This window comes from Lissotriton helveticus, chromosome 2_1, assembly GCF_964261635.1.
Source record: "Lissotriton helveticus chromosome 2_1, aLisHel1.1, whole genome shotgun sequence".
NCBI classification, from domain to species: domain Eukaryota; kingdom Metazoa; phylum Chordata; class Amphibia; order Caudata; family Salamandridae; genus Lissotriton; species Lissotriton helveticus.
In genome coordinates this window covers 547,193,937-547,211,499 of record NC_136059.1, presented here as the reverse complement: position 1 = coordinate 547,211,499, position 17,563 = coordinate 547,193,937, and the positions used below count along the sequence as shown (strand labels likewise).

Genomic DNA, 17,563 nt, shown 5'->3' with positions numbered 1-17,563 from the left:
CTGATAAAAATGAGGGGGAGCGGGGGGTATTAGGTTTGAAGGGCATGTGGGGGAGTTGCCATCAAAGTCCATAAGTAGGTCTTACCACTCCTTATTTCATTGTTGGTTCGCCCCGAACGTTTGAACAAGCCACTGTTTTTGAAAGGACATATCAGAGCCCTTTCTGTTATTTTAAACAAGTTTTTCTATAAGCACACCGTTAGCCTTGTCACTATATAACGCAAATCGTTTTTGTTAATTTAAAATGGACTGGTCGCCTTACATTCTTCCCTGAAATATTAGGAACCAACAATGAAATAAGGAGCGGTAAGAGCTACTTATGGACTTCGATGGCAATTGAACCTAACTTTGCAAACATCATAAGAAATAAGCCTTGAGAAAGTTACGCACAGTAACGAAACACGTGTCGGCTGTTTTTGGCTGCTCTTCAACTGCCACCTTTGGGAAGGCTCTTGGATTAGGACCTTCATTCTGGCTTATGTGATTGCTCACAGCGTTCAAAGTGAAGAACTGTCTAAATCATTTAGCAAACATATCAATCTGATGTTCTCTTCTCTTGAGATGATATGTCGTTATGTTTGTGAAATAACATTCTGAAAACTTTAACAAAGTTGGAGTGTTTTAAAATGGGCCATTTGCTCTGGGCAGATTACTATAAAAAATTGTCCTGTGTAAAATAATAGAGTGCCGAGGTACATCTGTGTTTTAAACAATTGTAATAACGAGTTTCTTAGGAACACTTGTTAAACCGACATCCGTGGTAGTGGGATGTCTGTTACCTTGAGGGGCACCGTAACTTAGAAGGAATAACAAATACAATTATAACCTCTGGATTTTGATGTGCGACTGTCTAAACCACCACTACCTTCGTGTGACATTGTGAACTACCCCAGAGTAATATTGGTCACAAATCTAGAAAAAAAAATCTTTCATCTCTATTCACAAATGAGCCAGCACTCCATGTGGATTGCAGATAAAAAGAAATGTAAATACATTATATGAAGGCATTACAATAATGTACACCTTTTTCTGTTATACTATGAATTGGAGACTCCTTAGAGAGGGCGGAAAGCATTTTCTTCATTTATATATTTATGTCAGGGGAGTGAAAATAAATGTGGCCCAATAACACGTAATTTAGAGCAACTGTATTAATAAAGGCACGTTTGCACATTTATTACTACATTGCAACAGTCATATTAGAGTATACTACTACTATACAACAATATTGACAAGAGGAAACACTTTTTACTGCCTCGTCGTTTGGACGTAACAATGACAGGAATGAACTCTCGTAACAGTCATGGAGTCTCTTCAATGTGATTTTAACATACTTCACAAATAATTCCTTGCATCCTGGATTTTGTTAAAGCAAGTTCGCTTGACAAAAAACCATGGCATAAGCCACATATGCAGATGCACAGTCGGAAAGAATTCACAGGTGGCCAAATAACAAATGCACATTCACAGATGTATTACTATTGTGCAAAGTTCAAATTGATCTTATGGATAAGGCATGCCGTTTAAGGCAGAATTAGAAAAACAGGATCTAATGGGGTGAGAAAACATTCAGGACGGTATAACAAAGCACGGGTTTTTTCTTTACATCAAACATATAAAAAAAAATTAAACAATGAGATATTTAAATTACATTGCACGTATTGACAATTTGAGGCACAGATAAACAAAGTGATTTGCCTAGAATCATAAGGATGTTAGTTAAGTAGTAAAATCATGACTAGACCACAGGACTTCAGGGCAAAATGTAAGCAGCAAAGTAAATAGACCAAACCTTTGTTCTGGTATCAAAACATAGTGTTTGGAAAAACATTTACACCAACAGCACTTAGTTGAAACATGTCTCCTTGTTTTGTACATCTAGCCTGAAATGAAGCTTCTTTAGAAGGAGATAGAACACCAGGCCGAGATCAGAGCACAAGAAAGCCTTCATGGGTGGAGTGAACAGGGAAAGTGTTTAGACACCTACAGTGGAGAGAGAAACTCTTTGGAAATGAAGCCTATCGTTGGTTGTTTAAAGCGAGAAGAAAGCAAATGCTGAAATGCAGGTGCTGCAACGTAAAAAAAGACTGACAATCCAGGAACTGTATATTAATTGAAGGATAACTGAGAAGAAGGGAGTTTGGAGAGCTTAGGGATCGGAGTTGCTGATGCCGGTCAGAAGTGGGACAAATGCCACTTGTTTGTTCAAACAATACCAGTTTGGGGATCTGTAGGCTAGAACTCTATTGTATCTACGTCTTAGACCTGGTTAGAGATGAGCTCCAGTGAACAGAAGCATTTAAAGTTGCCAGTACTGCAGCAAACTGGATTAGCTCAGCTCACAGAACACGGGTAGGAACTAGGAACGTGAAACTGCTATTAACCTTTCAGAAGAAGACTTTGGAGAGGACAATTAGCGTCAGAATCCAAAGAGAAAAAAATACTCTCCCAATAGGTTTCATTCATGGCTCACTCTCTGTTATTTAATTGCAGCCAGCTTGACCAATGTGCTGGCACAGATCAGCAGATACAACACTTAAACATGATCCCGCCCCTTGCTGCATCTGTTTGACCATCTGTTTCCAGTTACGCTCTCTCTGTCTCTCAAACGCATTCACACACACTTAGGATTTTCCCATCTTGTTTACACAAACAGAACATAATTGCCAGCTCTCGCCTAATACGTGAAGTCCTCCTGAATTATATTGCTATTCTAATTATTTTTCGAATATTATATGTTGTAACATATTGATATTTTTCTCTTTACTGGTATATTAAGTTCGGTCTTACTAACAACCCATCACTTCAACACAAGTGAGGACGCAAATAAAATTATTCTACTTACGAATACATCCAGTTAGAAGGTCACATACATCAGCATATCAACAGTGACCCCCCATTCCCCTTGTCCTGGCTTAAGTGTTTTTTTTAATCTTAAGTCATACAAGCCTGTATAAGGTGTAGTCTTTCGAATAGATCTCCAGGCTAAGGCTGTACTATTTACTCTCTTTCTGACTTTCTAACAAGTGCAGTTATGGAGAGGGAGAGAGAAGAATGGCCATTTAGATGATGCCTCGTGCAGATTTTAGCTGACATTGGGGCAGTCGCCAAAATGTGTCTGGAGTGTGGCCTGCATGGGTGCCTGACCATTTTGCAAAATCGAATTGCCCCTGTATTGGTACAAGAGATGTACCTATGGGAGGGCAAACTTGGGGCACAGAGGGCAGATTAGGAAAGCAGTGACCGTGTGCTGGTGAATGGTTCTATGAGGGTATCCACTAAGCTAGATTGGCCAGGTGCTGGTAGCATTTTTGATGGTAAGGCAATTACAAGCCAAATGGGCTAGAGAGAGGGAGTATATCCATGTGCTGACTGGGTGTCGAAAGTTGACCTAGAGGAAATTTGGACAACAGTTAAAACACAGAAGAGGTATCTGAACCTGAAGAAGAGCGGCAAGGGACAGGGTGCAGCCACGGGGAAGGACATGTTTGTACTTCCTACTTTTACTCTTCACTCCATGAAGACTAATTCAATGCTCAGCTGCAAGCAAATTGTTTGGTTTCTTCAATTTTATCACCTTCAGATATGAAATCGTCTCCCCTAAATTTGATTCTATTGCTTCAAAGCTAACAACCTACTTATTAGACAATTTGGCTTTTCAAAGAGATTCTAGAACTGCCTATATACAGACAACCAAAACATTTACCAACAATTTACCAGCCATGGGCTGGCTCTTCCTTCTAGCTGCCTTGCAAACAATATTCAACACTTTTCAAAGGTATTCTAGAGGTATATTTGTTTGCAACAGGTGATTTAGAATAGCAAAACCAATTTTTCTCTCTGTATTCTGATGGTTACTTTTTTATCACCGTATTTGTATTGCCCTAAGCATTGTGCTTTGAGTTTTAATTTCCTCATTGGTAAAACTATTACAATGCTAGAATTTCATCGTTTTTGCAGTGATTTTTTTTAAGTGAGAGCCATACTCTAAAAAGAATTTAATTAACTACAACACATTTTTGAGAAATACAAACAGAGTGCTTAACAAAGTCTTAACTAATGAGGGCTATATCACAAACTCTGAAACAAGGTAAAGGATCTTGAACAGAAGAGCAAAACTTAGTTGGAGAAATAAACAAGAAGTTAAGTACAATGAAATACAAAGAAATTTGTTTTATCGCGCCGGTTCCAAACCCCTAGGAATGTAAAACAACTTTACTAACATACTCACCGGTGACTACGAAGTAAACGTACCAACGCTTTGGAGACCATTGCAACCTCTGAACTTGGAGCTAGGTGCCAATAGAGTTGACCCACTGCCATCACCACCTAAAGATATGTGTAAATACATCTTCAGATTAGATATCTTTAAAAACACAAGTTACAGAATAATCTATGAAATGCTAGTAGTTCTATCTTTTAGATATGTCCTTTTTAAAACACAACTTTACATACCAAAAATGTGCCATATTGAAAAATGCATAACAATGGAAATGCCTGGGAAAAGCTTAGCGAGTACATCATACTAAGATTTATTTTCTTAGCAGTACTATGATCAATATGATTTCATACATCCTCTGACAAAAGTTTTTTCGGTGTTGTTAGTAGGATATAAATAAACTAGAGTGGTTCCATTCTGTATTGTAAAAAAAAAAAGAAAATAAGTAGAAAAGGTAGCAGTTCTAATGCCGTAGCTCAAGAAAAAAGTTAAGAAGCCATCAAAAAAGCTGTAAAATTCAAGTTGATGATAATAATGACATCAATGTCAAGTACAACTACCCTACAATTGCTAGTTTCATATCTCCAAGTCAAATGAATAAACTACTTAGCTATGGGATAGGGGCTTGAACAATTGCTCTTTCTTAGAAGATATGGACGATTTCAGTCGTGAAAGTGATTCCTTTACATACAGAGAGACAATTGTTGTGTGTTGTTTGAGATGGACATCAACATCTCCAGGTGCCTCGTATCCCATCTATACAGAGTCCTCAACGAAGGTATACCACAGGATGAATACCGAGCACAGAGCGGTTGGGAGGAAGATGTAACAGTGCTTGTAACCGATGCAAAATGCAATAAAACTTGTGCGCTAATACAAGAGGTATCTAATAGTGTTTTTCTTGGAAAATTTAATACAAAACTATACAAATTTAAAATAAGGAGCTATCAATTTTTAGGAGTAGCCTGCCAATCGATATTATCTAGTTAAAATGTAAGTAAAGTGATGGGGCAAGGCCAGACCATGAGAATATTTTAAAAGGTGATTATTCATTAGATCCCTATTCTCACCAAGAATAGCACTTGGTAAAACAATCAAGTTATTTACATACTTCACCATTAAATGGGGAGATGGGAGAGCAGTGGGCAATGTGCGGGCAGATAAGAGTATCCACCAGAAAGAGCATTACCGAAGTTATGTAACTTCTGCGGAATACTTTAACTGCAGTAGGCTCATCTTTAGAACAGATACCAAAGCAGTACCGCTTGAAGGTATAGGGTCTGTGAAGTGGGTTCATATAAAACAAGCATTTGCAATGCAATAGGTCTCGCATTACTAAAGTTTGAGCTATTGGCATTGCTAAATAATGCAACACCAATAGCTTTTGATGCAGTTGGTGTTGCAATATTTAGCAATGCCAATAGCTCAAACTTAATTAACCCGAGACCTATTGCATTGCAAATGCTTGTTACTATTTGCAGCAGTTGATATTTTTTTTAGACACCAGATACCATTTATTGGTTCTACTCATGTTCAAATAGACCTCAGAGCTCGTGCAGTGCATCATAGGCTTTTCACAAAAGTGTTTTTTTCGCAGCATTCGCCTGTTGTTTTCACACGCGGCGCGTGCAGGTTCGCATCCGGTTGCGGAGCTGCGCGCACTCAGGGGACAGGCTCAGGCGCGCAGCATTTGCATACTAGTGGAGCAGGCTGTTCCCGAAGGCGGTAATGAGGCCAGCGCTCGTGGCTGCTAAAAATGGATTAGTCACCACAAGGAGGAAAAACAATGAACTAATAAAGTCTCTGCAAGGGACGGATGGGAAGATAACTAAGCACATATTTCACAAGAGTAAGAAAAAAAAATAAGGTTTACAATAATTTCTCATGAGGCAGGGCTCATAAATTTACTATGGTTGGTAGTGACATTCTTTAGTGTAGGTGTGTTTGTAAAACATAAAGAGGGTTGTTTTTACCTATGGGGAAATATCAGCTAATGAGAAATTGAGAAACTAAACCTAGCAGCCAGCGTGGCATGTTAGCAAGAGCTTTAACCGCAGATGCTGAGGGGAACCATTTCATGAGTGACAGCTTCCGGCAGCTCTGGTGTCCACCTAACCGCGCTTTGCATTGTGTGATGTTTACGCCCGTATTCACGAAAGCAGAAGTAAGGATACCGCACTCTCTTAGAAATCTCTTATCTCTCTTACAGTGCTGAATATTTCTTGCCATTAAAAACAAGCATTGGCGGCCGCGAATGAAAATAAAAAAAACGCGAGTGTGGTATCCGGGCTGGGAGGAGTGGGAACGTGCCGCAGCCAATAGAGCCTGTACTGAGACCTAGGGCGTTTGGTATTGGCTACTAGTTGTTGAGTGGGCAGGGCTGTGTGTTCCGCGCCGCTCTGTGTGTAGCTGGGCGCCGCTGCCGGCTGTAGGTGCGCTGTCTCCGTTTGGAGCTTCTGTTCCCCGGCGAGATCCACATGCCTTCCCTGTGAGCCGAGGTAATGTGGCGCGGAAGCCCCGAGCTCCTAGTGCTGTGTTCCGGCCTGCGGGGCGGCGTCCGACGGGGGACTCCGTGGCCAGGACAGCGGCTGTGAGGGGGGATCCCCGCCGATGGAGGCTGGGGCGGCTAGAGCGCCGGGCGGCCCGGCGAGCAGCACTGGCAAACAGCAAGGAGAGGAGGCAGCCTGGTGCCCACCTACCTCTCTGCAGGAGCCGCCTCCGCCGCTTCCAGAGGAGCCGCCGCAGTACCTGCTGGAAGACCTGGACATGCTGGCCACAGTGGTGCGAGCCTGGTAAGGGGGGGGGGGGGGTTGAGTGAGTTTGCCTGTATGTGTGTGTCTGTGTGCCTGTGTGTGTGTGTGTGTGCGTGCCTGCCTGCCTGTGTGTGTGTGTGTGTGCGCCTGCGTGCATGTGCGCGCGTGTGTGTGCCTGCGTGTGTGTGCCTGCGTGCGTGCCTGTTCACCAACGCGAAAGCGTGCGCGTTCACGCACCCAAATCCAGCCAAATCGGCAACAGAGGCATGTAACACCCTCCTGTCCCTAATTCCCCCGAGACGGCTGACTAAAGTTGTCGAACTGGAGCATCCTATCGGATGCAACTCCAGCTCGACCTAAAAAGTCAAGCAGGATTGTATGACTGAAATGCCGTTTTTTTCTGGATGTGGCTATCAAGGAAGTTGTGCTCTGAGCCCATGTCGCAGCGTGACAGAAGTCCAGTGTGTAAGTGGGTTATTGGTAGGGGCAAATGTAGGTCTGTTACCTGCAATAAGGCCACTAACACATGGTAGAACCCAGCATAGGTCTTAGAAAATTATTCCTATGCTCAGCCTTTGGTAACGTGGCTGCGAGCAGACAGGCTTAACTTCAAAGACAGGTATGTAAAGCATTTAAAAACATAATTTCAGTAAATAATTAAGCTACAACACAATATAAAAATCCAACACTAATTTATAAAAATAGGCAATATTTTTATCTTTTAAATGACACCAAAACGAAACAAATCCACTATAGGGAACCAGAGATATGAATTTTTAAAGATTAGTCACTTTCTAGTGCTTAGAAACCAACAGTGCCCCTTTCAGTCATTTTGTTTTCTCTGACAGGGACACTTTTAGAAATTGTCCTGGAGAATTTTACCAAATGTGTTGTGCAGCCTTCTAAAGCAGGCAGGGTCCAGTTAGAACTCCTTCCTGAAGTTCTGCCTGCGGGTCCTTAAGTATCCAACTGACATTCCAAGGTTCTGGAATCTCTAAGAGGGTCATTGAAAGTGTGAAACTTCACTTCCACAATCAACTTAAACAAAACACTTACAAATCCTCTGGTACTCCATGCTGGGAATTCTTTGTGGGGATGTCCAGGTGAACTCTGTTAACCTGTAGCTTGCAGGGAGACCACTCTGTAGTCCTTTTGCAGCAAGGTAATCCACAGGACTGTAGTTTCACTTGGTGCAGTCTTCAGAGGTCAGGCCTTAGAAATCTTTGTACAGCAAAACTTCTCAGCAGGGCACTTCTTGCTTCAGTAAGTTTCAAGCAGCAGATCTGGAGGGCTCTGCCCCTCTCAGATACTTATTCAAAATTCTCTGGGTCAAGCAGCAGGTTACTCCTGACCAATGAGAGCAGGGTAACTCCTCAAGGCGATGACCACATCCTGTAGAGTGTGGCATTATTTTGTCCCAGAGTGCATCAAATCTTCCAAATCCATAATGGCTGATTTTCCAGCAGAGCCAGGACCAGGCTAGACACCCCCCCACGGATGGCTTATTTCCCTAGACTCTCCCACTACCTTCTGCACATACCTTCCTTAAGCCTAGCCCTGGCTCTGGGTCAAAAGTGTAAAAGTGCAACTGACACCCAGGCCTCCCCTCAGCCTTTGAAGAGGATGGTTTACGACTCCACCCCCTGGCCTGGCATTCCTATGGAACAGCACACTGCCCTCCCAGCAGAGCTGGTAACCCAAGGGGCTCTTTATCACCTCTTCAAAGCAGCCTGGCTAATCCACTTAACTCTGACCAATCAGGGGAGACCACTGGAAGGCTGAATTTATTTGGACTTACAAACAAGAAAGTCTTATAACTTCTTGTATGTACACTTTAGGAGAAATTCAACAATATGATATTGTTGGATTTACTACTACTATTCTGGGAAGTCTTGGAATGGCCAGTCTAGTCCTCTCCTATCAATAGTTATTAATCAATAACTTCCTACCATGTTAACCTGTGTAACAAGGGATTTGCAATGGGAAAATGACTCGGGCCTTTTTTCCAGCACCAGGACTTACAAAAACATATTTTATAAGTACTCGCCTTATATCTACAGGAACCCCACCCCATGTGCAACTAGGGGAGACTTCAAGGGTTCTGAGTATGTAGAAATATTGCAGATTCTCCTTTTACTGTGCTCCTAGCATCAAAGTCGATTTTTGCTTTAAAGAATTTTATTGACTTTGACAATTGAACACCGCTTTATCGTGCCTACAACCCTGGGGCCGGCAGCGTGGAATATTAACAAACTATAATCAGATACACAGCTTAAATGCCGACATCCCAGATGTCTGGCAGCAGATGTAAGCCAGCTCTAAATATATGTAAAAGCATCTGTAACGACAGTGTCTTTAAAAATAACAATAATAACTTCTTGTTGAACCTTGTGATTGTCAACCTCCAATGAGCATTTAAGCTACAACATATCCCCCACCCTACCCTGTCTGCCAACATCTGCCAAATCTACCCGCATCTAACTCTGCATAATGTACCTGTTCTGTATAATGGTTGGGCCTTGAACCTGGTACTTGCAGTGCTGTTCCCTATCTCGCTTCTAGGGGCGGCATCGGGATCTCTCCATTGTTAACATTTCCGGAATCCCCGGCCCCCCATCCCTCCCCAGAGCACGCAACCGTTTCTGAACAGTGATCTGCGCCCCCCGATGCCAGCCATGTCACGTATGGTTCCCATATGTCCACTGGCCTGGACCGGCTGGGCATCAATTCCCAATACCGAGTCAATTGATCCTTACAATAAGTGACCTTATGCAGCCAACCAGCAATTGCAGGAGGCCGTGGTCTCTTCCAGTGTATTGCCACTTGACGCTTGGCTAGTAATATTAACATTGACACCAATTTACGATTCCCTTTTGGGACTTCCAGGACAAAGCCCAATAATGCTACCAGTGGCGTGAGTGGTATCTGCACAGTGGTAATGTCCCCAATGTGTCTGATTACTTCCGTCCAAAAGTGCGCCATCGATCTACAGGACCATGCCAGGTGTATGAAAGTCGCATCTTGGTATCCACATCTCCAGCATGTAGTTTCTGCGTATAATCCCATGCGATGCAACTGTACCGGCGTGCGATACACTCTACGTAAAAAATTGAAGTGTATCAATCTTAGCCTGTAGTTTGGCGATAAGTGCTCCGGTTGTGAGCAGCAGTATTCCCATTGTTTATCTGTAATTGTCGTTGCAGTATCCCGCTCCCAGTCTGTCTTTGAGGTGCACGAAGTTATGGGAGATGTTGTTTATGGGATACTGTATATGCGCGTGATCAATTTCTTTGGAGAGGGATTAGACAGAACATTCTCTAGTGCAGGAAGGGCCTGTGGTTCCTGGGGATATTCAGTGTATCTCGCTTTGCAAGCTGCCCTGAGCTGGTAGTATAGGAGTGTGTCTGAAACTGAAGGTGTCTGTTCTTTACACATGTGCTCTAGTGTCAGGAATGTAGCATCCGGATATAGATCAATGTCACCAGGTCGTGAGACTTAGCCCGCAAGGTGGTTGCCCTGTCCGTCAGCAGCGTCAATACTGGGTTTCCACCTGTGGGCAGAGATGGAGCATACAATTCTCTTACTCCACCCTGTTTTGCTATACCCTGCCATGCTCAACGCAGTGCCTCAACCATGTCAATTTCTTGATGGGGTCGTTTGAAACATTGATACACCGCCGTATTTAATGGAATCGGAGCAACTTTGTCAATTTTTATCGCCACATGTGGCTGATACGGCGTCGGGTGCTGCCGAAAGTGTAAATATTGCACTTGTGCACTATATGCATAAAGTTCAAAGTCAGGGGCACCCAGCCCCCCCTCATAAAAAGGCAGTGTCAGTATGTTCCAGGATACACAAGGTTGTTTGCCTGCCCACACAAGTGCATCAGAGTCGACTTTGAGCAGCACTTTACCACAATGTGGAGAGTGAAATGTGAAATTTCACTTTACCCATGCATAAACAAACTAATTTTATAAGGGTGTACCTTCTATATAACTGACCCCCCCCCCACCCCTGGAATACCCAAGGGACACCCTGGGGGTCCCTAATATGCCAAAACATTGCAGGTTATCCATGTTTAAGTGTCCCTACCACCAAAGTCGAGTTTGGGCCCAATTTACTTTTTAAAAGCAGTCCTAGCACCCAGGGCTGTTTTTAAACGGACCTCAGGCTTCAGCAGTGCACACATGCAAGTGCAAAATAGCTGCTGGTCTCGAAACTGCCATGCCCCAGGGTACTGGGGACTACTAGGTAGTTTCAATCCCCTGCCCTATTATATACTAGGGTCTTATCGGGTAGGTCATGCCAATTACAGGGGTACTCCACCATACCTTAGGGTACCCTAGTGTATGTTAGGTGTTTCAACTGTATTCTAATGAGTCTCTTTCAGCATAGCACTGGCCCTGAGCCTGGTTAGGCAGAGCCCAGGGTCAGTCAAAATCAGTTACCACCAGTATCAGTCAGCAAAATGTTGAGGGGTGCCTAGGGCACAGGATGACTTTGCAACATCCAGGACATACACTCTGCATTCCAACGCAGTGGTGGCAGCCGTAGCCCTGGTGAAATGGGGGCTTAGACCTTCTGGAAGCTGATCTTTGGCCAATGCGTAGTAGATCTTAATACAGAGGACTATCAACCTTGACAGGGTACTTTTCTACAAAGCCTTACCCCCACAAAAAGCTGACCTTCCACCCAAATGGTTTGGGGGACTGGGAAGGTCAATGTCTTTTGGATGCACAGTGCCTGCTGGATCCCTTCGTCCAGACATAAAAGGATTGGTGCGACTGCTGCAAAGGTGGAAAGGATTGGTGCTGCCTGTACGCAAACCCCCTTGAGTATACTGGGAAAGGCTGAAACTGGTAGGAAACCTGTGTTGATGGATCAGAGGCGCTTAGAGAATGTGCTCTAGCTTGGCAACATTCAAAGATGGAATTAGCTTTTTGCCGAAGAGGAAGGATCCATCAACAGACATATCCATAGGGATGCCTGTAAGCTTCTCAAAACCCCATAAAGAGAATCTTGTATGGCAACGGAGCACCACATGGGTGCAGACTGCTCACCCCATGCAAGGCCAGAAAGCATGACATATTTGGCCACATCCTGAATGGTTTGAACCAGGGATTCCACAAATTCTTCTAGGATCGCCAGCAAGATCTTGCTAGCCATGTCCCAGAACACGTATGTATTTTGGACCAGTAGGCAAACTGTTCACTGATCCAAAGCCTGGCTTGCCAATTAAAATATTCATTTCCTGAATGCATCAATCCTCTTCAATTCCTTGTCTTAGAGAGTCGTAGGGCAAGAAGTGGGATTGAACATGCTAGGGGAAGCCTGAACCACCAGACTTGTCAGGAGTAGGATGCTGCATCAGAAAAATCAGATTTGCCTGGTGCCGGTAGGTGGTATTTGGCTAACTGCATCTTTAGCAGCACACACGAGGAAGCTTAGACCAGGTCCCCATCAGAGCATCAGTGATGGCTTTGCTGAGTGGAAGCAAGGCAGTTGTAGGTCCAATACCTCCTCTGCAAGTCGAAACACCACAGACAGGAAAGTACTTCCTTCTGTTGCGGGTCAATTGTGACAACAATCCTTCATAAGAGGTAGTAGCAAGCCTACTGGCCTCCTGCAGGTCCATGTATAAACTATCATCTTAATACTGTGGGGGAAACTCATCCTTATCACTGTCATGTCCGGTCAGAATTGGAACACTAAGCCTCTGAGAATGGCTCTGTGGCAGTGGCGTATGGTGTCTGAATCGGGTTGTACAAGAAACGGATGCACTGTAGTGTATTCGAAGCCCAAAACAGGTCGGGGTCAATATGGATCCGGTTCGAGTCAGACAGTGGAGTTGGCACTGGATCCCCCTGTGGTGCCAGTGACTTCAGTTTTGTTGATGAAAGAGGAACTAGCAAACTTTACCGGAGTCGGAATGGCAGTCAGCACCAGTCAGTGAGGAACCCAATGCAAGTTTGAAGGACACAGGTGGTCCAAAGGACAGATATGCTAGCAGTAACTAAACTGGTGGTCCCTGCAGATCCTTGGGGCCCAAAGGCACACCAGAGGGAGCAGGAAGAGTGCCAAAAATACACAGCAAGTCCTACTTAGAGGCCTCAACTTTCTGCGACGCCGCTGATGGCATGAGTAAATTGGGGCACAATTGGATCAATTGCAGAATCAACTCCTCAAGCGGGCACCTTGACACACTTGCAACTTCTTTTTGACAGAGTGTCGGGGAGGGGTCAAGTCCCACTTCACCTTTTGTTTCCTCTTTTACTTACCTTGCAATTTGAACTGCAAAAAGGATCCGTCCCAGGATCAACCTCAAGAGCGAGCAGGAATGAGATATACACGAAATCCTTGACTTCTTTCGATGTTCAGCTACATACAACTCAACATCACAATCCTGGATCGCATAGAGGTGCACAGGGCACATTTTTCACAAGACTTGGAGTCATACCCCGAGTTCAGTCACTAAAGGCACATGCGGCTGTCAGTCGCAGACATCTGTTTCTGACAGCCATGGCTTGAATCCTGTAGTTTTAGGTGGAGACATCATTATCTTGCCCTTATCTCTGGACCCTAAGAGCATGAGAAATAAAGGAAGATGAAAATAAGGAGGGGTAGATAGCCTAAAGGATGGATTGAGAGGGAATGGGAAGAACGATTCAAATACAAAGATGGAGAGGAAAGTGAGGCCATGGTTACAGAAAGAGAAGAGAAGAGTACTAAAAAAAACAAATGCAGCAGGTCCAGTATGGAAAGAGGTGGAAAAGAAAAATAGGACTAAATAAGAAAATTACAGCAAAATGAAACACACCACTGGCACGCAACCACTCAGTCGAAAAACTAGCAATGATGTTAACGCCTTAACCGCAGCAGCAATTCAGCCACAGTGCGGGCGTTCTAAAAGGTGGGCGGGGCTGCGACAGCCGTTGGCCGTTCGCAGCACCAGGGAGGGAGTGCTCCTGTCGGCCTTTGGCCGAAGGGAGCACGGAACGGGTTAAAAACACAACCAATCAGGACTACACTTACCACTCCCACGTGCACTGCTCCTACTCACGCATTGACTTTCACTTTGTATCGCATTCTCTGGTTAAGAACACCCTCTAAGCAGCTATTTCTGATATATCAGTCTCTGACCACACACATGTGGAATTACTTCTTCATGAGCGCTTCTCTCACCCCAAGCGGCCTACGAGATGGCGAATCCCGCCCCACATTCATAGAGCTCCGGTGAACAGAGAGGAACTTCAAGCCACTATCTCATCCTATTTCGAAACTAACGACCTCCCGGAAACACCTCTCCCTGTTTTGTGAGACGCATTCAAAGCTACGATTTGCGACGCTCTAACGTCCATCGCCATTGCTAGGTCGCGAGAAACCTGTCTATATAAGACCAAACTCACGCGCGGAATCAAGACGCTTCAGAAGTTAGACCAGGAGCGCTCTATGGCGATACACAAGAGGCGCTTGGCTATCCTCCGAGGCCAGCTTCGAGCGCATAGAACGAACAAGGCCGAACACGCTCTACTTGCATTGCGACAGAGCTATTACGAAGGTTAGGACAGGGTAGGTACTGTCTTAGCACGCTGTCTGAGAACACGGTCAGCCAAAGCCCACATTGCGAAACTAAAACTTGGAGATGGTTCTTGGGCCAACACAGAGTCTGCTAAACATCAAACGTTCCAAGACTACTATGCGTCTCTCTATGCTAGTGATCCGCCCGCCCGACTTAATATCGGCTGTCCTGGACGCTTGCGCCTGGGACCCCTTGAGCGAGTACCATACCAAGCTCTTGGAAGACCCTATTACTCTGGAGAAGTTAGCTAGTGCCCTAAAAGAACTTCCACTAGGCAAAACGCCAGCCCTGACGGGCTCCCGGTCTCATTTTATCGCACCTTCCTGCCGCAACTTCAACCATATATGTTACACCTTTTTAACTCCTTCATGGATACAGTCGGCCTTCTCCAGACATGGCGATGGCAGAAATAGCCCTCATCCCGAAACCTGGTAAAGACCCCTCGCTCTGCTCTTCCTTTCGCCCATTGCCCTGCTAAATACAGATCTCAAACTATACACCAAAATCCTTTCCAAACAACTTAGCACACACACGCCCAACCTCATCGAACCGGATCAGGTGGGCTTTATTCAACAACGTCAAGGAGCACACAACGTGCGTCGAGTAGCTCACCTTGTTGGGAAGGAAGGTATTGGAGGATCCCGGCCTGCCTGCTCTTGCTAGACAGTGAAAAAGCGTTTGATCGGGTGGACTGGGTATTTCTCTGTGCCTTCCTACAGACGGTAGGCCAAGGTCCACAGATGATCGCGCGCATCATGGCTCCCTACATTTCACCACTCGCCAGAGTGCGTGTAAATGGATATCTTTATCAACCCATCTCCATACTTAGGATTCCCAGACAGTGCTGCTCCCTGTTACCACTATTGTTCGCCCTTGTAGTGGAACCACTCGCCATTATGATACGACGGTCCCCTGATATTCGCGGTATCACTCTTGGGGGCATTGATCATAAGATTGCCCTCTTTGCAGACGATTTACCTCTCACCTTCTCCAATCCGTAACACTCGCTTCCGGTGGTACATACACTACTACAGACTTCCGAGCAAGCCTCAGGGCTTAAAATCAATCATACGAAAACATGGGCTCTTAACCTCACGATTGAGGTCGATGAGCTTGCAACCTTGCAGGCTCTCGTTCCTTACCAATAGGCGACCAGCTCTGTAAGATTTCTTGGACTTAACTTAACACCGGGCTTAGCGACTTGGTCGCAAGGTAACTGGCAAGAATACAAAACCTCAGTCATCACTGATCTGCGAGCATGGAAAGCTTTACCGCTTTCCTGGTTAGGACGCCTCAACACAGTTAAAATGTCCATTCTTCCGAAGATTCTTTACCTATTCCAAACTTTGCCGACGCCCATTCCAGAACACCAGATCCAGGGGTTACAACGTGAATTGACCGCATTCATATGGGGAGGAAAGAAGCCGCAACTCTGTAGTAAAATTTTAATGCTCCCCCGAGACAAGGGCGGGCTCGCCTGCCCTAACTTAATAGAATATTATTGGGTATCCCAGCTTCGCTTTATACCGGAGTGGGGAGAGCGAGAAAGTGTGGTTCCACATGGACCGGGTGGTCACCTACCACCCTCTATGGGATCATGCATGGCTACCTCAGGAAGGGCGTCACCGCAGCGCCTACGTGCCGGTTCCTACTAAAACAGTACTTGAGATTTGGGACAAAGTGTCAGTCCGCAGTTCCTTCCCGCCCCCACATACTCCCATTGCTCGCAACCCACAGTTTCCCCCTGCATGTCGCCCACCCTATTTTGCAAACTGGACAAATAAAGATTGCAGAATGATACAGGACTTATTTTCTGTAGTATACGCAGCTCCGACACTGGTTGCAGGGATCCTCTCTATCACAGGTGGCCACGCGACCTTTCACACCATTTGAACAGCTGGCACGTACATTTGACACCTCCAAGGGACTAATATCTTGCATATACCACGTTCTTCGGCACTCACAGCGCCCAGACCCTACCCTTTTCAATGGGTGCGCCTTTAGCGTGAGATCCCAAAAACTTTCCATAGCATCCCCCAGCAAGAATCAGCCTACAAGGTGAGGACTCAATGGTACTATACTCCCATTCGGCTTCAAAAAAATTTCCCCAACACATCTCCCCTATGTTGGCGATGCACTCAAACATTGAGGGATTTTATACACATTTGGTGGGCGTGCCCTCTTCTGACTGCTTATTGGAAAGAAGTCCTCACCCATATCAAACAGGTGATTGGATACCCATTGCCTGAAAATCCGCTCACACTCATTCTGGGCCTTAAGCCGGTGAATCTGGGAGCTATGACCTGCCAAGATCGGCATCTCAGCCTTTATATGCTGGGTGCAGCAAAACAGACTATTGCCCTCAATTGGAAGAAAGCAGAAACACCCTCCATAAATGTGTGGTTCACCTGCCTATGGCACACAGTGGCAATGGAGTTACTCACAGCACGCCTCCAACTTCGAGATACTAAATTCACGAATCTGTGGAAACCGTTGGTGGATCACTTGGGGAGACTGGAAAATGTTAGATTACAGCCACCAAGACTCCGAGCCCGAGTTTTTGGAAGGGCTGACAGAGGAGGGCCAGCTGTCAGCCGAGGCTTCAACAGGTCCTTCTACAACCAGAACCAGCGTGGAAGATACTTTAGAGGGAACAATTCCTTCTTCCCTCAGAGAGGACGCAACTACCGCAATCGTGGAGGTGGAAACAACCGGGCAAAGTTCCAAGGACAAGGAAATCAAGGTAAGAACCCCTCCTTCTGGTTCTTCCCTTCCAAAGGTAGGGGGGAGACTTGCTACTTTCAGCCAGAACTGGCTATCAATAACAAACGATGCATGGGTTCTAGAAACAGTGAAAGGTTTCAAAATAGATTTCGTCTCCTTCCCTCTCCAGACCTCACCCCCCAGGGAACTAATTCTAAGCCGAGATCAGTCACCCCTAGTGGACGAGGAGATTCGCCAGATGTTGGAAAAAGGGGCAATTTTCATTGTATCCAACCCCGGCCCCGGTTT

At 45.1% G+C, this 17,563-nt stretch overlaps 1 protein-coding gene across 2 annotated transcripts in view; it reads right to left on the bottom strand.

Annotated features, from left to right (window-relative positions):
• AP3B1 (adaptor related protein complex 3 subunit beta 1) overlaps positions 1-17,563 on the bottom strand; it is a 1,831,130-nt gene that overhangs the window by 1,176,922 nt on the left and 636,645 nt on the right. For both annotated transcript variants that reach the window (XM_078675217.1, XM_078675216.1), the window contains exon 9: positions 4,232-4,329. In XM_078675217.1, coding sequence (XP_078531343.1) covers positions 4,232-4,329 — 98 coding nt within the window. The remainder of the gene's footprint in view (positions 1-4,231; positions 4,330-17,563) is intronic.